The sequence below is a fragment of the Periophthalmus magnuspinnatus genome, chromosome 9 (genome assembly GCF_009829125.3).
Source record: "Periophthalmus magnuspinnatus isolate fPerMag1 chromosome 9, fPerMag1.2.pri, whole genome shotgun sequence".
Lineage (NCBI taxonomy): Eukaryota > Metazoa > Chordata > Actinopteri > Gobiiformes > Gobiidae > Periophthalmus > Periophthalmus magnuspinnatus.
This window is the reverse complement of record NC_047134.1, coordinates 24,804,446-24,826,707: the sequence shown is the minus strand read 5'-3', so window position 1 is coordinate 24,826,707 and position 22,262 is coordinate 24,804,446. Positions and strand designations below refer to the sequence as shown.

At 41.0% G+C, this 22,262-nt stretch overlaps 1 protein-coding gene across 2 annotated transcripts in view; it reads right to left on the bottom strand.

The window, feature by feature from the left end:
- efna5b (ephrin-A5b) overlaps positions 1 to 10,899 on the bottom strand; it is a 171,896-nt gene extending 160,997 nt beyond the window's left edge. The window contains exon 1 of one of the 2 annotated variants that reach the window (XM_033972416.2): positions 10,149 to 10,899. In XM_033972416.2, the coding sequence (XP_033828307.1) occupies positions 10,149 to 10,279 (131 nt within the window). In that variant the 5' untranslated portion in view covers positions 10,280 to 10,899. The remainder of the gene's footprint in view (positions 1 to 10,148) is intronic. The other variant, XM_033972415.2, reaches the window with a different exon arrangement.
- Positions 10,900 to 22,262: the final 11,363 nt, after the last annotated feature.

Genomic DNA, 22,262 nt, shown 5'->3' with positions numbered 1-22,262 from the left:
GAGTGAGAGAGAGACGGGGGGGTGGAGGGAAGGAGAGAGAGATAGGAGGTATGGTCCGCTTGTATTTTCTGTCAATTCAAACAAGAGAGAGGGACAGAGAGAGGAGGGGGCGATAATTCAAAATAGGGAAAGAGAAAGGAGGGAGGGAGAGAATTCAGACAAGAAAGAGGAGGGGTGAGAGAGAGAGAGAGCGAAAGAGGGAGTGATAGACAACAGCCCCCAGTATTTCTGACCATTTCTGACATTTCAAAATAAGGAAAGGGAGTACGAGAGAGGGAGAAAGCGAGAGACAGATAGAGATAAGGGAGTCGGCCCGCTTGTGTTTTCTGTCAATTCAAACTAGGAAGAGAGAAAGAGGAGACAGAGGGACAAAAGAAGAGAGGGACAAAGAGAAAAACGGGGGGAGAGGATGATGTGGCGTACAGGCCGCTAGATAACTGTCATCTCAACCCAGCGAACACAGCTAGCTTATTATGGGCCCGTCTATCCACAACGGTAGACTGGGCAGAGTGAATGCTGTGCCGTGGGATTGTTTATTTGCAAAAATTATGTTCACCAGGGAATGATCACAGATAACAAGACCGGAATACAATGGAAAAATGATCCAATTAAGTCACTCAACAGCTCCACGTCAACATTTGGAAAAACACCAGGAACGCCAGTTTGAGCCGACCACACAACAGGCAAACACGTCAACGGGAAGAGCGCAACACGAGTCACTACGGCTGTTAAAAGTATCGAAAACCAGATAGTCTACAGTAGTATCGAAGCTAGATACTCATTTGAGCAGGTTTCGATACTAAAGAAATGAACTTTGAGCTGAATCAGAGCAAGTATAAGACACGTAGACTAGTGTACACCCATGGACGAGTATGGAAACTACCTGGACGACTGAGGGATTACACAGATATAAAGTCACATGGAAATATAAAAGAAAGTACAAAAAAAATCCATAACTCTTTTATTTCTAAATATTTTTCTGTTATTTTTCCAGAGAATTTAGAACGACCCTTCCGACATTAATATGAGCAAATACAGCCCCGAGGAACGAACCCTCATTGTACAGTGGTACTTTGAGTCACATGGGTCAAATTCAGAAACCCAGAGGTGTTACCGTCAACATTAAAGGAATAATAGGTCGTTTTCAAAGACAGGGGGCAGTATGTGATCTCCACAGACCTGACAAGTCCTGATTTCTTCCTGTGAGGTGATCTTAAAGAAAAGGTGTTTGTGAATAAACGTCCGACAATAAACAACTTAAAACGTAATATCGAGGATCAAATAAGAGCCATAAGCCTGGAAATGCTTTTAAATGTTATGCAGAGTGTGTTGGATTGGGATATTCAGTGCGAAACCGAACATTATTCTTAAAAATTAGGTCATTTTTACTTTCCCTAGTTTAAGCAGTGATAAGTTCAAGTATAAGTGAACAATTATAACCGTATAAACTGCCAAAAATCTCGGAAGGTTCAGTTTACCTACTGTTAAAATTTGGTGAGTAAAACTTAAGAATTACAGGAGCTACTGAAGATTTAAAAGTGTCAGTGACTTTTGGGCCACACTTTTCTACCATTTAATGTTGAAAACTACATTCTATTGTCCAAAGAAGTTTTATTTTTATCATAATTGTGATATTGAATCAGTATCGAGCCAAATCCTTATCGAAAAGTGAAATTTCAGTATCCCGGCAGCTCTATTTATAACCAGCACAAACCATCACTTAGGTCTTAGGTCTTTATTTGTGAGCTGGGATGAGTTCACTACTGGGATCCATTCTCCACTCCGTTGCCCAGCTAGAAAAACATCTCCCCGAATCGGCCCCCTCCACAAGTTAAATAAGGAAAGAGACAGCGCTGGTGAAGCCAACGTCCAAAGCCAACCCACCATGACAGGAATTATCTGTGGAAAATGTGTCTGGCAAAAAAAGGGAAATTGACATAATGATTCCGGTCGTGTTTTACAGTTCAGTGATGAAGAATGATGGGGAAAAATGGGAGCGTTTGTATATGACCCTGCGATATTCCAGACGGGATAAAATTACATGGGGAAGTTCAAGGTATTCATAGTTTTAACTTCCTGGAGTATGCAACATTTGGAGGACTTTTACACATTTAAAAGATATCACGCAGTGTTTTGTTTTAAATTGTTAATCGCTATAGCAACAGTCTCAATTTTTTATGATTCTGCAACCGTGGAGAGGTTAGTCAAGATAAATTTTTTAGCATGGAAATGTGCAAAAATAATTAGCAAAAAGTAGAAAAAATACATAGATTTATTAACAGGCAAAAAAATTAAGAAAAAAAAATTAAATATATAAAATTATAAAAAGTGACAAATTACAGAATTGAGCAACATTTAGTAACAAAATATAATTACAAAAAAAGTTGTAAAATACATCGGTAAAAGATCAAACCTGTCACAATAATAATAATAATGATAATAATAACAATAATAATTACCAACTTATCATTCAATATATTATCATTTTTTGGGGGTACTTATTATGGGGACTTTTACTTTGTTGTACAGGGTTAAATTTTAAATTAAAATCACACAAATTTACGTAAAATTACATTATTTACGTAAGTGTTGAATATTAACTTATACACTTATACATGATTTTTCAATTAATTAATTTTATTTATTTTTTAAACACATTTTTACATAATTTTGCTTTATATTTCAGTTTCAATATTATAATTTATCGTCTATATTGACTTCAACAATATATCGCACTTCAAAATTTGTTATCAGCCCCAAAAAGATCAACAATTTGCAAAAGTAAAAATGCAAAAATACTGAAAAAAGCATTTTTATTTATTTATTTATTTTTTTAAACAACACAGCACCACAGAACTAAACCGATGACTTGTACCTATTACGGAATCACAAATAAAAATTGCAAACACAAGCGCAAAAAGACTCACTGTACTTATCCTTATATTTATGCCCACACTAAAAACTGCAGTAGAGCGACCTTAACCCAGAGAGCTACTGATACTAAATGATTTTAACGACTCAACATTACAAACTGGAAAAAGAAATTGCGGATCATAACTTTGCTGTTAAAAGTCCAGCTGAGCACTGTACGGGGTGATCTCAGCGTAGCGCCCCCCGCTGGTCAGGCCCGGTAGCGCTCGCCAGGCGTTTCTACAGTAACAGCTGCTCCAGAGCCTCCATCTTACACAGAGAGCTGATAAGACAACGCCATTTTCAGCCAATGACGACACGCTGCAAAAAACGCCGCCTGTGTGAACGCAATATCAGATTTAAACCCACTGTAAACTCCTTCGTCTGCTCTCCCAGGATGAGGCTTGGACCACGAACGGACCGCGCGGCTTCCTCTGTCCGTATATTAACACGTTTTCAAATATACTCAGGTGTTATGGCTGGAGAACTTGGATGGGATGGTTTTTTCCCACAGAAGCTCCGGGGAGGAACAGTGTAACTTAAGGCAAAATAAAGAAACATTTGGAAGAAGGAACAGAAACTTCCCATAACTCCAGATATCGGATGAAACTGAGACACTGAGACCAGAAAAATTAGCGTCCGAATCAACAAACACGTCTTTTATATATAGCAAGAAAGGGGAGCGCTGCTGTTGTCAAAGATTACGTCAGGGTATATGTGCCGTGTACGTTGCATAAGCTAGTTAATACTTTATACTTTCCTTGTAAAAGTATATGTAAGGTTCCGGTGAAAGTGGAGTCTGGATCAGTGGGAGAATGTAACAAAGTAAAAGCAGTAACGGGCTATAGTAAAGTACAAATTCGATGTATCTTTAGTATACTTAAGTAGATTTTACAGTAGATACTTTTTACTTTTACTTCACTACATTTGAAGGCAAGTATTTGTACATGAACAGGAGTCAAAAGTAAAAGTACACACAAATATATAAATAAAAACAGCCATCAAAATCACGATATTTGAAGCACTTTTACTTTAAACAGGTGCTTTTACTTCAGTAGATTTTACAGTAAATACTTTTTACTTTTACTTTGCTACATTTGAAGGCAAGTATTTGTACTGTCTACTCCACTACATTTCTGTACAGGACTGAAAAGTGAAAGTACACACAAATATACTATAAAAAAAGCTATCAAAATCACAATATTTGAAGCACTTTTACTTTCTACGTACATTTTTATATTGGTGCTTTTACTTAAGTAGATTTTACAGTAGATACTTTTTACAGGCAGGTATTTGTACTTTCTACTCTAGTCCTGTTCAAAAATGTAGTGAGAGGTGGAAGTATACACAAATATACAATAAAAACACCTATCAAAATCACAATACTTGAAACACTTTTACTCTTTACATACATTTTTATACAAGCGCTTTTACGTAAGTCTATTTTTTTTTCACGTGTTACTTTTACTTTTAGTATTTTCTGCTCTAGTATCTGTACTTTGACAAAATTGAGTACTTCTTCCTCCACTGGTCTGGAACAAACCTCGCACGAGCCCCCCCTTCCCCCCAGTGTAGCCCCCGTTCACACTGTCCACTCCAGTTTGGAAAGTAACAGCTAAACAAACTCCACGGTGAATAACTGACTTTCAAAGTACTTAGTGTCTCATTAGTTCTATTAACCCTGAAACGCACCTGCAAATAAACAAGCCCCATGGTCACAATGAAATACCGAACAAAAGCCAGGACAGCGTCATCCTACCTCTGAAAAATAAGTAGATGTCGCTTGCGTAACATATATAAAACGTACCAGTACATAAAAAGTCAAAAATGAGTTTAAATGTTACAGAATTATTATTTTAATGCAAGAAAAAGTAAAATTAGTTGGTTTAATTTCCTGAAATACATGGACAAAAGCAAGTTCCCAAGAGCAGCGTTAACACGGGAACGCGGTTTTACAATTACCGCTTGTTAATTCGTCAAATATATCAGCTTCAGTTTGACACAAGTGAAGTAAAAAGCTTGAAGTGTCACAATAAAAGTCGTCTGATTTAAAAGAAAGTGGAATAAGCTAAAGACAAGAGCGGTGTCCCAGTTCCAGCTGCTGTGGAGTTCATCTACTCAGCTCCAAACTCCCGGCCCAGCCCCGACACAAGCCCAGCGGCAGAGGAGGTACGTCCCGGGACATGTGTGTGTGTGTGTGTGTGTGTGTGTGTGCGTCGGCCTCTCTCAGGGTAAGAGGCACCGCGAGGAACAGCTGCTCCAAACGCACAACAGCAACATCAACATCAACACGTCTCATTTACCCAAAGAGCATTTACAAATCAGCACGGCTCTAATAAAAGAACTGCTCCTTTACCGCACACGGGACGCCTCCTTCATCCCAGGCTCCGGCTCTTTTATTTTCCCCCCTGACTCACACAGATCCCAGACAGGACCAGGAGAGAAAGAGAAAGAGAGAGAGACGACACTTAAGTCTGTCGGCAGCTTCAACAACTTCAACTTCAGAGTTTTAAAGCGAAGCCAGCGCTGAAAACCACACACCTCCAGGTCAACAAACTCAACGGAGACACCGAGACATCATCAACCGACGACAAGAACCTGAAACACTGAGTCACTGTTTTAATAAAGTAAAAGTTTCATAACAGATAGATAAAGCGGGGTCTTGTTTCTGTTCTGCTGCTTGTGTATTCGGCCCACACTGGAAGAACAACGGGGCGAGAGGTCTGCACAAACACTAAAACAGCCCGGGACAAAGGCTATCGCGCTTATGAACGTGGTCATCCAAAAATGAGACGTGAGACAATGGGCCGGTCCAAACTTTTTCCAGAAGAACTGTGAGAACTTTCTTTTAATGCAAGGTTAAACGTTTGCACAATGAGAATTCACAAACAAGGAGCTAGCTTTGGTGCTACATTAAACAAAGAATAATATAAACTATGATAGACGTAAAAAGATGTAAAAAGTTCGCTCTATATGGCATAAAAAAATCGGTTTGTCTCCAAGTTACGAACGACAGAAATTAGTTCGTTTTGAGTAAATTGTACTGTACCAAGGATGAAGACCTCTGTGATTTTAAAAAGTACATTATATATAAGTACACATTGAAGAAAGTTTTGCGATTTTCCTGTGATTTTTTTCGGTTTTCTGCAAAAAACGACATTTCGCGCAATAAACACATTCTGGATACTTAATACTTAACAGTTAACAGGTTACACAATGTATTAATATAATTTGGATTTCTACACAAAGTTGTACTGAAATGTTCCATAGATTTTTTGTGAATTTTAATGTAACAAAAAAAAAAAAAAAAAAAAATCCCAAAAAACACAAAATTGACCAAAAAAAAATCAGAAAACAAAACTGTGATTCCAACAATTACAGACATCATAAAATGTGTAGCTGTAGAATCCTAAGGAGATCCAAGGGAACACAGAATTTGTATGAAAAGTCGCTACGTGCTGGACTTCACAGAGAGGACATCATTAAAGCGTCCATCTGTCCATACAATCATTAGCATAAAAGCTAAGAAGGAGCCACAGAGCCACGCGGAGCTATGCATTTGAAGTACAAACATTTTCCACGCTCTCGCAAAAAAACCACCCTCTAAACGAGCGCTGGAGAGCCGACCAGAACAGAGCAGCGAGAATCCCAACCGCGCCGCGTAATGTACATGTTGATGAAAAGTGGATTTTGGAGGTGTACGGTGAGTCGGAGGATGAAAAACGAGGTGATACTGAAGCTATGGGGATATAATAAATGAAATCACCCGAGCCACTGTGCAAACGCCAACTCACTCCACGAGCTGCAAGAACCGGTTCATCGAAAAACAGCATTTTGAATCATCGTCAGTGTTGTGTTCTCATCATGAGCCAGTTCTACTTTTACATTTGACTCAATATATGTGTAGCTAACGTTTAAACATAAGCTTTACGTACAGTTCAAATCAAGTTTATTTATATACTATATTTAAAACAACTTCAACTCATCAAAGTCCCTCACGGTTTATTTGATTCTTTGCAATAATTTAAACCAAACAAAAAGCAAAAACTACATTTATTTATTCCACGCTACAATTCTCGATAATGTAAAAAAAAAAAAAAATACATGACAAAATTCTGCATATTTCAACAGCAGGACACAATAAACTTTATAATTTTGCGTTTCTTCAAAACAATTTTTAAAAAAAAGAATTTTTCGCAATTTTCTACAAATTCTTGTTCATTTATAACCAAGATATTCCAGTAAAAGTTTGAAGCAAAAGTTTGAAGTTCTGATACTAAAGTCATTCAAGAGAAGCAAAGTGTTGGAAACATGAACACAAACTAAAAAACTGAATACATGAAAACTATATCAGAAAAGTATTTTTTTTTAAACGAAACCGGCTCATCCTCGCAAATACTACAAACAGAATTCCCTTGTACTTCCAACTTTCAAGCGTTGTCCTTCTCCCATTCACAACCCCAGAAGCACACGTCGCATACTCAGACTTAACACACCCTAAATGAAAAACGCCAAATGAAACTCTTGACAAAAATGGTGCAAAAACGTCGTCTTTAGCGTGATGGATGATCTGGCTCCAGGCAGCTGTGTGGAGCCAGCCGCAGATTCACAAGTTCAGAGCGGACAGCGATAAATAGCTTTGTTCATAAGGTGCTAAAATGAACAGTGGGAATTTACACTTGAGTTTGTTGGGTTTTGTTGCATTCAAAATGTCAAGCGTCTGGAAAGTTTTGCAACAAATTTTCTAAAATATTTCAGTAGGTACAAGATGTTTTTGAAAATTTGTTCTTAAATGTTTTGATAAAATGGCACAAGGACGTTATCTCCACTTTTACAACAGAGCTGGAAAAGTCTGATTTCAAAACTTTAAAAACTAGAATTTTATAATATGAATACATGATGTTATTTAAGGAAAAGTCATATTCTGCCAAATTTTCAATATTCTTCAGGATTTGTGTCCAAAAAATAAATATGTCCCTTTTGTTTCTTAACAAAAGGACGTTATCTCATCTTTAAAAACAGGGCTGGAAAAGTCTGATTTCAAAACTTTAAAAACTAGAATTCTGAAATATAGATCCATGGAGTTTGGCAGAAAATTTGGCAGAGTAAAAAAAAAAAAACAACAGAATTTGTGGCCCCAAAAAATAAATATCTCCCCTTTGTTTCCAGACAAAAGGACGTTAAACGTCTGCAGCAGGGCTGGACACATCTCACTTCAAAACTTTAAAAACTTGAATTTTGTAATAAAATATAGACACATGATGTTATTTAAGAAAAAGTCAAACTGCCAAATTTTCTATATTTTTCATAATTTATGGTCCAAAAAATAAACACCTCCCCTTTATTCCAAACAAAAGAACATTATCTCAACATTTACAAAAGGGCTGGAGAAATGTTCAAAGAATTCAAAACTAGATTTTTTAAATATAGAGGGATTATTGAAAAGTTGGAAACATAAATGAGTTTTTCTTAAATGTTTTGATAATTAGTGCCTCAAAAAGAAAATTGTTTCCTGGCACAAGGAAGCTATGTTACTTCAGGCTGATTTCAAAACTTTCAAAACTTGACAAATTGAAAATGTGGCTTTAAAGTACTGGCTGAATGTTTGGACAGTATCACTCCTGAGTATCGAGCACAAGAAAGTCCTCACAACTTTGACAAAAAAAAAGAATCACAAATTCTACAAACTTTCCTCTGAAGAACGCTCCCAGAGACCGTGGCCGTTTCAGTCGTGGAGCTGGGACTATCGGCCCAAAGAATCTGCCTCGAGCGGTGGACCCTGGTCCTGCTTCAGCAGCCCCAGTGTGTCCCGCGTCTCTACAGCCTCCAACTGCCCCATATCTGTTTGCCAAAATACTTCAGGCTGAGTATAAATAGTTGTTAATTGTACTGGCGTTCGTGACGATGAGCACAATTTGAAGTAGGTCTGAACTAAAGGAAATAGGTTTGGGTTGAGTGGAAATACTGGGACAAGGCAGTGGAGTCAGACGCTCGCCTTTTACACTCTACAGCCAAAAGGAAGATTTAACTTTAACAGGTCTGTGCTTGGGACAAAAAACTTTTTAAAAACTTTTGCCTCTTTCATTTTGAAAGAGGCAAAATCCTCTGTCAGAAGATTTAAGCTGCTGAAATAATTTTACATCAAAATAATCTCAATTTTCCATAAACCGTGGGAGAATTTAAGGGAAGAAAGAAAATTAGAGGAAAGTATTTGAAAAGGTGCCTGAGATTTGAAATAAGTTTTGCCAAACAGAGTCACGCTCTGTGTCAGTCTACAGAGGAGTGTTTGCTGTTCACAGTTTGATTCACTCAAATGAACTTTCGTGGTTTTCATTCAAATCGTTTTCTAATTTGGGTGTAATTGAGCAAATACAACTATTTTTTGTTCTGCAGCAGGATGGAAATAAATGTGAATTTAATGTTTTTTTCTCTCTCTTGTGCAGCCAGTCTGTACAGTGAAGGAGCAGATTCATAAACAGGGCAAAAATATGAGTTCACTAATGTTCAGTGAGAAAAGCAATGACGTTTAATACAGCACACATTATATTTTTTTTACCACATTAAATAAATAAGGTTATGCCCAAATATAATGTGGCAGACACCACTGTATGCTGTTTTAGAATCTCTCCATTACGCAAAGCACGTATTTATCCACAGCGGACTGGAGTCTATGCGCACAGCTCACGCGTGTGCGTAAAATACAGTAACATAAAGTTGTAATGTATTTTCTCCGTGTGCTTCTGGTAAAAGTGTGAAAGATGAACATTTCTAAGACTGAGACAGAGCCCGTGTTCCTGTCCCACAACAACAGTCCCATACGCGGAGCGCACAGACCGGGGACAGACAGCAGTGCACCGCGGGCTGAGCACGGCTCTGAGATCACTCAGTCCGGCTCTCACTGCTCCAGCGGGTCGTGGTGCGGTGCGAGACACGGCACAGATAAAAGTCTACAGTCGTCCACAGTCCAGCCTCTGCTCACACTGTCCCTGTCGCCCACAGTGATGCCGCTCCTCACAAAGAGCTCGGCTCTGCTGCGCTCGGGGTGTAAATCCTCGGGAAGCTACGTTCAGCCAAAAGTATGACAGTCACCCTAAACCTGAGCAGCACCGTGGCCTTCGCCCACGGCCAGAGGCGCCCCACAGCGGACCACCACAGCCACCAGCCTTCTGAACCAAGCCGGGCTCAGCGCAGCAAACCCCGGGAGCACTGAGCACGGCCGCTCGCTACTGGACACTTACCTGGCATTTGTCCGGTTCCAGAAGACCGCGTAGCGGTCAGCCACCACTTTGGAGCTGGGCTCCTGGCTGAAAACACACATCCAGAGCAGCAGACAGGCGAACAGCACCATCTCCACCTCTACTGCCAGCATCACTATCCTCGGGTCTGGGACGGCTCTTCTGCGGGACAGGTGACGACTCTCGTTCACATGGGCACGCGCTGTGGGCAGTCACACAGCCGCCCGCAGCGCGAGACAAAACGGAGGAGTGACACACGGGACTCGGTGACACTTGTTCACGGCGTCCGCGTGCGTGCGTTGTCAAAGCAGACTGTCCTCGCGAACACAGAGAGCTCCAGCTACAGCCGTGAGCGCGTGCAGTCCTCGCGCACGGTGCTCCAGTCGTACTTAAGTCCACAGATGAACACAGTCTCACGCAAACAGAAACAAACGCGCGCGTCAGATGTCCATGTCCTCGCGGTAACTTTTTAAAGCCATACACTCCCGCTGTGCTCCTGCTCTGTCCACTGTTAAGTCCCGGTCCTGTGCTCCTGCAGCTGGTGTCACGCGCGGGGAGGGGTCCCTATAGTGGCTGATCCAAGGTGATGTTTACGTCCGTCTCGTGTTGTCCTCGCTCATATATAAGCCATTACGCGACACGTAGCAAAGAAAAAAGCTCAGTCCTCTGTGCGTGCGGTGCGTGGAGCAGTGCGTTGTGCCGAGCCAGACGCAGGAGCCGGAGCAGAGAGAGTGGGTTTGGTGACGGAGAGCGGGGCACCGTCCCATTGGCTCTGCGCGGTTTGAATGGGCGTCGCTGGAACAAAGTCGTGCCCCTCCCCCTTCCAAAACACACTAATTCAATTAGAGCGAGATAGAGGCGGACAGGCCGAGCAGAGGAGAGGAGCAGGAGAGCGCGCAGCCCGGTCACACACCGCTGTCACACACCGCTGTGGCTGTCTGATGCCTCCGATAAGAGCCGTGGTCAGATTGGGTTCCAGAGAAAGGGCGCAGCGGAGCACAGCGCAGCGGATTTGAATTACTCTTTCTGTGGACTTCATCTGCGTCACATGCCCCGCTTTTACGCACTTTGTATCAGTTTGAAATGGAAGATTATAGCCTGCTTTGAAATAACAGTATCCATCAGCAACGCACTTAGAATCATACTCCAGAAATGAAGCGTTTCTTAGGTGAATCTGCCTGACCAGAGGAGAAGAAGAACAGAATTATGGCCTGTTTTATGTTAAGTGTTGGTGATGTTTGTTGATGTTTGTTATGGAGCCAATCTCATAAGGGTGATAGGCTACTGTAACAACAAAGAACTATTGCCTCACCATTCTCCATTCTGCAAAATAACTCATAATAATACAACAATAAAATACAAATTCTACCCCCACGCTTCTTCTCAGCAGTACAGTGCAATATTGTGGAACTGTCTATTATCTCTGCGGACTGTGCGCAGTGTCACATGCCGCTCTGGTGCCCCTTACGCCCCTCTGTGGTCACACGCACTAAATAACGCGCGCGATCAGGTCCAAAGGCGAACGGCCCGTGCGTCACGAGCGTTAGCGCGGTCTGTGGAAAGAGTGGACACCAGCGGCTCCCGTCCAGCTCTGGTGGAAACATGAATTCAGACCAACGCAGAATGAAGAATGTTGTGGTGCTGTGCGAAAACAAAGGCTTGTTCATTTATTTATGATTTTAAAAACATCAGAGTGTAACAAATGCATGTAGTCTACTTTATTTTTGTAAAACGACATGTATTTTTTTAATCATTTAACTTGGATTATTTAAATATGTGTGTTTCTTTAATGCATTTCACAGATGTTTGATCAACCTTTTGATGATAAGACACCACACATCTTTGCCATCCCTTGATCTGAAAAAATAAAAAAATAAAAAACAATAAATAAATATAACAATAATAATAATAATAATAATAATAATAATAATACATATATTATTTGGCACAATTCTTAAACGGGATGACTTCTATCCATTTTTTATTTGTGTAACCCATTGTCATACGTGTTTCCCTACCCTTCCCCTTTTGATGCTATTTCAAAGTGCATTTTTTTGTGGCACTCTTCCGACCTTTGCTATGTTTATCCGTAACCATAACGACCATAAATCTCAAAAAATCCAGTTGTGCGAGCTTTGTGCTTTGTCTCTCCCTGTGTGTCTTCCTCGTGACATTGGCCTTGCTCTAACTCGTTCCATTTTCTCAGTGCAGCTTAGCAACAGGTGCCTCTCGCTTCGCTCTCAGATACAGAAGCCCCCGCGGAGACAAGACAGGAGCCCAGGGGCCCGAGGAAGGGAGGGAGCGGGGTCAAAATGTCCCTAATATTTTAAGATAATCCTCTTGACCTCTCTACCGCTGCCGTGTAAACTCCAGACTGTTATCGCTCTGCACATAAACACGGCAAGTTTCCCAAGCTAATTCTTTCAAGTGCTAACACGAAAGACCTGCGCGATAACGGCCCATGGAGTCCAACCAGAGACGGTATGAAGAAGTGGACTATGGGAGTGGGACGTCATCCACAGCGTTCGGCTCCAGTCAAATGAAGCTCATCGAGGCTAGCGGTTATAGGGGCGAATTCTGAACATGAGTATCCTAGCAACCAAAGAGCCAATCTGGAGCGAGGCTGTTGAAGGTAATGCCTCTTTCCACGTGCACCGCTGGTTTGGCAGGGAGCGGGCGCTTAGTAATGCTGTCAATCAAACCTGTTGCTAACACTAGCGGGAGTGACCTCGGAGAAAGAAGGTGCATGATTCGATGATCGTCTATTATTAATGTTCATATCTTCATTTACGGACACAATAGTGAAATAAAAATATGAGGATCATGTAGAGCGAGTTTATACAGCTGTCCCTCACTATAATGTGCATTGTGTCCTGCGTCCTGATTGGCTAAGGGACTGTAGACTATTGTCGATCTCCTCTGTGCTGTGTCTCCTGTACAGTACAGAATGTGTTCAGACAAATTTACATAACTGTTGGATCGCAGTGTGACTCTGAAGTGCTGTATGTTTGCAAGTTTTCTCCCCGACAAAACCCACAATGTTGATGAAACGTTCTGCACTGACAAAGGCGCCTACGAAGGTTTGAACTTTGAGAGTGTTTAAACAAGAGAGAAATGTGAGAAAATGTTAATGCCTGTGTGAGAAAAGTGTATAAAGTATAAAACATATATAATAATTGTAAAAAATAAAGCTGACTACTTCACGGATTTCGTCTATTGCGGGTTATTTTTAGAACGTAACGCCCACGATAAACGAGGGACCACTGTATAAACATTTTAAGACCAAAATGACGAGGCTCACAGCAGCCGTTACAGAGAGACGGGTGACAGTTTTTCAATGTAAAGTGAATTGGAGCCAGAGTCGATAGAGCCGTAAGAGCCCCCACACTCACTTCCTATTTGTAACTAGCAGGTTAGCTATGTCCATTTATATATATAGTCTATGAGCCCAACTCAACTCGGACTGAGCAAAGACCAAACCAGGACTAAACTGGTTCTGTCATATAGATTTATCATGGAGTAAATATTCTCTGAAATGAAGTAGTTATATAATAAAGATTGACAAAAAAGTACTTTCTTAGAATCATACAAACATACACACATATACAACCCCCAATATCTTCTCTACAGACAAACATAAAAAGAAAAAATGACTTTTTAATAGGCTCATTGCACAGCTGCACGCTAGCTAGCTAACTGCGTCTAAAAGCTAACAGTCACTTTTATGAAAATCTGAAAACATAAAATAAATAACTTATTTAAAATTCAAATTAATTAAAATAAAGACTAACCAATTATTTTTAAATGTAGAATACTTGAGTTTGTGGTGCGGTTTAAATATTTATTATGCCTCAAAATTAGCTTTAGCATTAGCATTCCTCTTGCACACACAGCTCATTAATTCATTTAACAAATAAATAAATTAATTGTTTTTTTTTTTGTTTTTGTTTTTTTCAAATTCTTTTCAATTGTTTCATTTTTTTCAATTTTTTCCTATATATTTTACATTTTTAGGGTCACTTCAGACTTATTATTGTGTAAAAATTAGACGACTAACATGAATTCAAAACAAAATTCGCGAAGTGCTCGATCACAAAAAGCGAATTTGACTCAACACTGCTCTGAGGTATGAATAATATTAACCGTACACATCGACAACTACACTGTACATATCCCATATACATCCAATTACACTAATATACTACCCGGCAACCGCGCAGATGCAGTGTGAGGTCAGGTCAAAGGTCGCCGGTGCGTTTCTCTCCTGCTGTGCTCGTCTCTGCTGATAACAAGCGCATTTGACTGTCTCCCCCGGACCCCCAACTGCTTCCATTTCAGCGCCCCCTACCCCAGCACCTCCTCCCCCTTACCCCCATGTGCCCCCTCCCTCCACTCACACTCACACACACACACACACTCCCCTGCTCCTATCCCACTGCCACCATCTTGCACCACCTTGATTACTTCTCATACGTGGCCATTTTCTGCATGGCGTCCTCCCACAATATTCCGGTGGCTCTCTCCGTAAGATGGCTTGAACTCTATTTCCACAAAGATGGCTTCTTTTTCTGCTTGATTGATTAGCAGAGGAAAGGAAAACAATGCTACAGCTAGAATACAGCATCGGATATCCAGCCTCAGTCGGGCTCTTACAAAGTCTGGGGTGAATCATGTGGCTGTTTTAAAATAGCGTTCGGTCAAATTGTGCCTCGGTGTATAGTTTGTTTACTTTTGTTTATAGCAACTGGAACTGTGTTTACATTTATGATAAAGAATAATCCAACTGAGGTAAATATTCAACGCCAATAGAAAGAAAATGTACTTTTGGATGTTCTGGCCTTTCATATATTAAAAGTTCGCTATGTAACTTTTCTGGTGGAGGATCTGAATGAAGATGTAACTGCTTAGCCAGGTCAAGATACTGGTTAGATCTGTGGAGAGGTGTCCATGCTAACAGTAAGAGCATGGACATTTTTGAGCAATAAATCCTGTATGTCAGACATGCCCAAACTGTGGCCCGGGGGCTAAATGCGGCCCTCAGACCAATGTTTCTTGGCCCTTCCAGGTGAATTGTCCTATATTACCTTAAATAGTACTTTTTATTGTACATCTGAAAATCTACTTTAACAAGCCTATGGTAGAGTGTTTGCCCACTGATCAAATCCCACTCTTGTTGAGCAGTCCACACAGGTTGGTGGTGCGATTCCAGCTCCTACAAATTAATACTGTGTTGTGTCCTTGGGCAAGACCTTTACTTTGAGTGCCTTGAAGGTGGAAAAGCGCTATATAAAAACGTGACCATTTATCATACTGTGACATTATAGGTAAATATATCATCTCCATGGAGACAAGCAGGTGGCAAACAGAAACCCAGAAATGTTACGCAGTGTTCCTTTTAAAAGTTAGGTGCCCTACTTTGAACAGAACTATAGCCTCTTGCTCAATGTTGTGGGGGAAGAACTCCTAATGGAATTCAAATGTTTGACTTGCAGATCCGCAGATAATGTGATTTTCTCTGATTTGGCCGTAGATCGCAGCAGTATCCGACATGAAGAATCACCTCCGCCCACGCCACTGGACGGCTCCCAGCTCCTCTCCACCTGGACTCTCTATAGCTCCTCTCCCAGCCTGGTCATCTGCTCCGTGTCAGATGCTCGGCAATAAAGAACCATGAGCGAGATTCTTCTAAATAAAGATACAAGCTCACGATGGAAATGTGTTAAAGCAGATCTATTGTGCTTTTGTCTGTTCTGTAGTTTTAATCTATGACACCCGTGGATCATTTTGTTATAATTTGCACATTTTAAATTGCAATGTCAAATAAAATGATTTAATAAAGGAAACAAATTCACTGACTTCCACGTTAGAAAACTGAGGTGTCCAATGGGAGCTGACGTCACCGTAAACCTCATCACAACAAAGACCCGTGCTGCAGATTACACTAGCAAGTAGCTGTTTGTTTGTCTTTTTCCTATCTATCAAAATGACTATGCGGCACTGCCAAATCCTAAGCGTATCACCAATTACGAAAATAAAATTGAACAACAAAGTCAGTACATCACAACGGGCGTGAGCGTTGGCAGTGAAAACGGAAAACGGGGACTGATCAGCAAAATGGCGTCTTGAAAATAAGCGCTTAAAGATAAATGAATCACTCCAAAAACAACATCGAGTGAGTAAATGGTGAAGGGAGACAACTGTAACATGGATAAAACCTGTGAAAAGAAGTCCATTTTGCAGAATAGGCCTGATTTAAGTGACATTTGTTAAACAGGGACAATGTCTTATTATTAGAGATCTGTGGGAAAAGATGAAATCAGTTATGCGATACAGGAATGTGCACCGCTGCTATCTTTTTCAAAACAATACCAGCCAGTTTACATGACTCATATATAGTAACAGGCTTATCAGTGTTGCTTTAAATGTGCCTTGCTTCCTCTAAGATCTCGCCTCCCCCAATTAACCCAAAACATGCACAAATAGGTAAAATCCTCCAGCAAAAGTATACCTGCCAGCTCAAGATGTGGAGATGGGTCCCAAGGTACAGCACGGTGGCACTAACTGCTTCTTACAAATACAGAGGATAAATTTCCATACAGGGACAATAAACTGTGCCTTAAAGGTCCTATATTACACAAAATGGACTCTTGTGAGCTTTAAGGCATGTTATAATGCTGTTAAAATGTTTGCTTCGAAAATTCAGACTGATATCGCTCTTTATTTTTATACAGATTGATGGTCGCTTCTGTGTAGACTCTGCACACTTGATTGGGCGACAAGTACGCCAGAGGAGAAGCACTTGGTCTGAAAGGTTAAGAAAACTCTGTCTCACTCTTGGTTCACTTTTATGAACTTTGACCTTCCTCAGGTATCCGAGGAAAGTCAGAGGGACCGAAACGTTGTGTGAATAACCTTTCAGATCAAGTACAGATTGATGGCCCCCACATCCTTCGTCGCCTGTAAAGCCCGGCCAAACATGATCGTCCAATCAGATTTGTTTATTTTAGTGACACGTGTGAAATGAAGGAGCTCATTGGTCACCTATGATTTACAAATAAAATCAAATTTCTCTCACCTCATATTAGACTTTACTGTTTCACTCATTATTCTGCAGAAGTCCATCATGTTTTTCAGCCCCCTGTGATATTTATTTTCTTTATTTCTTCCTGATGCTGACGGACTGTTCATATCCCTGATTGGCCAAACCACCTGTCAATCACCAGACTCACATCTTGATAAAGAAGTGTGTGTATTCCAAACAACAAAAACATACCTGGAGTTGTGTTGTTTCATTCATACATGCTTGAGTAACACTTATTGTTAATTTGTCAACAACTCAAAATGCTCTGTTGCACCTTGTGATGTCATGAAGTGGTAGTTTTCAAGTTAACAGCTACATTTTACCTTTAGTTCAGTAGAGATTAACAATTCCAAGGCTGAAATCATCCAAATTCTAGAGAAGGTGTAAGGCATTTAAAAACAAAGTAGAGCACATTCTGTTTTACACCATGACATCACAAGGTGGAACAGAGTGTTTCAGCCAAAAAATGCAGGATTTGTGTGTTAAACATGTGTAAATGAAACAAAACACAACTCCAGCATAATAACACAGATCAGAAAATAGCATAATATTTGCCCTTTAAACCTTAAAAACCCCGTTGCATATTTTATCGCTAAAGTCACGTCAGGATATGATTAATGTCCACGTTTAGTCAAAGACGCTAACCAGAGGATGATGGGCTGTATCGAGTTGCCGGCCCATTAGAATGAGGTCCCATCAGGAGACACTGTTTGATGCGTCAGATTAGCTGTAAGTGACCAGACTCTGCTTCAGACAATTACTATCAACAACAACACTAAGACATGACATGGCCTGCCTTCATGCACAGACAGTGATGAGGAAAATACTTTGAAAATGTGTTTAGTTACAGTGTACTGAATACCTGCATTAAAATATACGGTTTATATTTATATCTTGATTTACGGACAAAATCGCAAAATAAAAACGCCGGGATCATGTCGAGCGGGTTAATACGCACATTTTAAGACAGAAATGACGAGTCTGACAGCAGCAGCTACAGAGAGAAGGGTGACAGTTTTTCAATGGAAAGTGAATTGAAGCCAGAGTCGACGAAGCCGGAAGCGCGCCCGTGATGACTTCCTGTTTAGAACTTGGCGGCTAGCAGGTTAGCTATGTCCATTTATTCATATAGCCTGAATGAAAAACAGCTTCATGTTTGACCTTTTGTCATATTTTTGTTTTGTTAGAGGGAAAAATCACACATACCTCACTACAAGATGAGCGTTTTGTCACGTACCACTGTGTATGAAATAAGAAAGTAATTGTACTAGAGTAGAATACAGTTACTCAATACCCCCATGATTGAAACATACCTGGAGTTCTGTTTTAAGTCGTGTTCTGTATGTTTGAGTGATTCTAGCGAGTTCTCTTGATGTTCTCTGGTGGTAAATGCTCCTCTGTGTTTTTAAAGTCCGTTTATCTTCACTAGACTCATTCTGATCATGTCAAACTCCCCTCATGTGCATCAAACCCATGTCTTTTCCCCTTTATTTATTAATTGGCACCAGTAGCTCAGTTGGTAGAGCGTTTGTCCACTGAGCTGAAGGTTCTGCTGACCCACAGGTTGGCAGTGCACTCCCAGCTCCCACAGATGAACGCTATCGTGTCCTTGGGCAAGACACTTAACCCAGCAGTATCTGTGTGCACTGGTGGAATGTGTGTGTGAATGGGTGAGTGGTTTGTCCAGGCGTGTCCAACCTATGGCCCCGGTGCCAAATGCAGCCCTCAGACCAGTTTTTCTTGGTCCTTAGGCCTCCTGCTGAACTGGCCCAATTGATCATAAGCAGTACTTTTAACAGCAAATTAAACTATTTCAACCACTATAACCTCAAACATCACATTGCAGTGTGATACAGACCTAAAATTAATGTGTTTAAACCCTTATTAATACACAGCGGCTCTGTCATGTGTAAAAAGCGTCACGTTGAATATGTTTTGAAATGCGGCCCTCGATAAAAAAAGGTTTGGGCACCTCTGATGTAAAGCCTTGAAGGAAGAAAAACACTATATATCAACATGACCATATGACCATTTTTAATTAATTTAAAAGACACAATTTTTATAGGAAATAAAGCAGAAAACAGAAAAAAGGGATGGACTGTACGGGGTTGTTCAGTTCTTTACGTAACACAAAAAGGTTCCCCATGTCCTGTTGTAATGAGGTGATTGTGTTATCATTTCTGTCTTAATAAACTGAGCCACTGATTTATGAGATTTAGTTTTGTCTTTCCAATAAAAAGTATGAAAAATAAGCGTATATTCTTTGTAGCAATTGTAAGTGCTATCAGTGAGCAAATGCGAGTGTGTTTTGAGACAGGAAAGATCACTTTATAACACTATTGCACCAAATCAATGACAACATTATTAGCTTTTAGCCTCAGGTAAACACCGAGTTAGTTGCAAAGGTTCTGTCTCTATTCTGTCTCAAAATAACCAAACCCATCTGTGAACCCGTGTGAACCTGTGTTTTCATGTCCAAGGAGGGTAAAGAGTCTTGCCCAAGGACACAACAACAGTACATAACAGTATGTAATAATGGTTTGTGGTCGGGTTATCTATATTCTGGTGCATCGAATCAGTATTTTCAGTGTTTCCACCAACCTGCTCAGGGACAGGGGTAAAGATTCATACCAGGTGATGAGTTTAAAACACATCACTCTATGAAAAAGGAGGTCGCTCTGTGTCAGAAGAACAACACGGTATGAAATGTGTTTATAAAAGAACTGCGACGAGAGACTCAATGTGTCACGTGTTTGTTGAACTTTGATACAGGAACTTTAACAAGATCTCATGATTGTCTATGTCTAAAAACTGGATAAAGGAGAGCAGGGGAGAGGAAGGGGAGGGAGGAGGAGGAGAGGATGAGAGGGGGAGGAGAGGAGGAGAGAGGAGGAACTTTCAACGCAAGATACCATGACTGTCTATGTCTGGACAATGGAGAGATGGCGAGAGGGAGAAAAGAGGGAGAGGAGGAGAGGAAAGAGTGAGAGGAGGAGAGAGGACGAGGAGAAGAGGAAAGAGGAAGAGGAGGAGAGAGTGAGAGGAGGTAAGAGGAAAGAGGGAGAGGAGGAGAGGAAAGAGGGAGAGGAGGAGAGGAAAGAGGGAGAGGAGGAGAGAGTGAGAGGAGGAGAGGAAAGAGGAAGAGGAGGAGAGAGGGAGAGGAGAAGAGGATAGAGGGAGAGGAGGATAGAGGGAGAGGAGGATACAGGGAGAGGAGGAGAGGAAAGACGGAGAGGAGAAGAGAATAGAGGGTGAGGAGGATAGAGGGAGAGGAGAAGAGGAAAGAGGGAGAGGAGGATACAGGGAGAGGAGGAGAGGAAAGAGGGCGAGAAGAGGAAAGAGGGAGAGGAGGATAGAAGGAGAGGAGGACAGGAGAGAGGGCGAGGAGAAGAGAATAGAGGGAGAGGAGAAGAGGAAAGAGGAAGAGGAGGATACAGGGAGAGGAGGAGAGGGAAGAGGGAGAGGAGGAGTGAGGGTGAGAAGAGAATAGAGGGAGAGGAGGATAGAGGGAGAGGAGAGGAGGAAGAGGAGGATACAGGGAGAGGAGAAGAGGAAAGAGGGAGAGGAGGAGAGGAAAGAGGGAGAGGAGGAGTGAGGGTGAGAAGAGGAAAGAGGGAGAGGAGGAGAGGAGAGAGGAGGAACTTTTAATAGAAGATCTCATGATTGTCTACATCTAAAAAACTAGAACTGCAATGGGAAAAAAAACAACAACTTTTGATCATTTTGTTTCCCAAAAATGTAATAGATTTCAAGGACATGCAAAACTCACAACACACTGGTGCCACTAATGCACTTTAATAATGTGATAAACATTTATACTCACACCTGCTCCTGCTTTGAATGTTTTAAATGGACCTATACAGTTATTTTTTGTTTGTATGTTTGTGTTTGTACTGTTCTGTATTTTAACAGGTCGCTCATGAAAAAGTCTGGTCCAGTGATCTCTTTAAGTTCTCCCTGTGAACATAAAGATAAATAAATTCATGCTATAACCTGGCACCAGAGTCTCTCCTATGGCTTTTGTTTCACTTAATGTGCTGTTGTGCCACACCAATTGTAATAGTCATGATTGAAGCACTAACTCTTGCCCAAATACCAACGCTGCCTCGAGAAAACACAACACAAATGATAGATATTTGCTGTTCCTATGCACCAAGAAAACACAGCTATTTTCCATTGAATTAATATAATGAAAAGGTGGCTCTTTACAGTTATAATGTCATGCGTTCAACCACATAAACCATAAACAAGGACGCTGTAAAACTGCTCTCACAACATCTGTAAAACCAACCTGGCCGCAAACAAATTTCTATAAAGCACCGCGCTGATTTTTACAGTGCACAACTCCACCGGTGCGTCTCTTTTTTTTTGCCCTTTTAGCGTCTCATTTACATGCAGCACACACGGACATAAACACACCTCAGTCCAGCGGATGGGACACTTGTCAGTCACGATGATGGAGAATAGGAAAAGCATGGCGACCCCCTGACCCCTTTATATGCGCTCAATGCAGATCAGAGATGGGATTGTGTAACCGCGGGCGACACATGACAACATTTCACAGCCATTTCAGCAGATAATAATTATGATTTTCCAGCGATACAAAGACGTAAAGCAAGTGAAGCGTGATATGGAAAAGTCAATATGGCCTGTCAGTTCATAGTAAAAACTAACCGTATTTTTCCCCATACTGGAATTTACGCGTGTCCAGAGATATTTTTGAAAGTGGAATCGAACGGGAATGTGCGTATTTGCGTTGTACAGCTTTATACGACGTGATCTGAAGGTGCTTAGAGGCAAACTACGCAGAATTCCAATTACGATTATCTTTCCTACATGGGGGTTATCAATCATATTCAGCGGGTATGACTTAGGGGCATGGATTTTAATTTGTAACCTCCAGATCGCCATGGTAACCTGAATGTCTCCCGCTCATTGGCGAAAAAGCAGACTGCGATTTGCACATTTGACATTTAATAGTTAACCACGTCTGACCACGGTTATGCCAAATGTACCCGACTCAACCTGCGTACCGC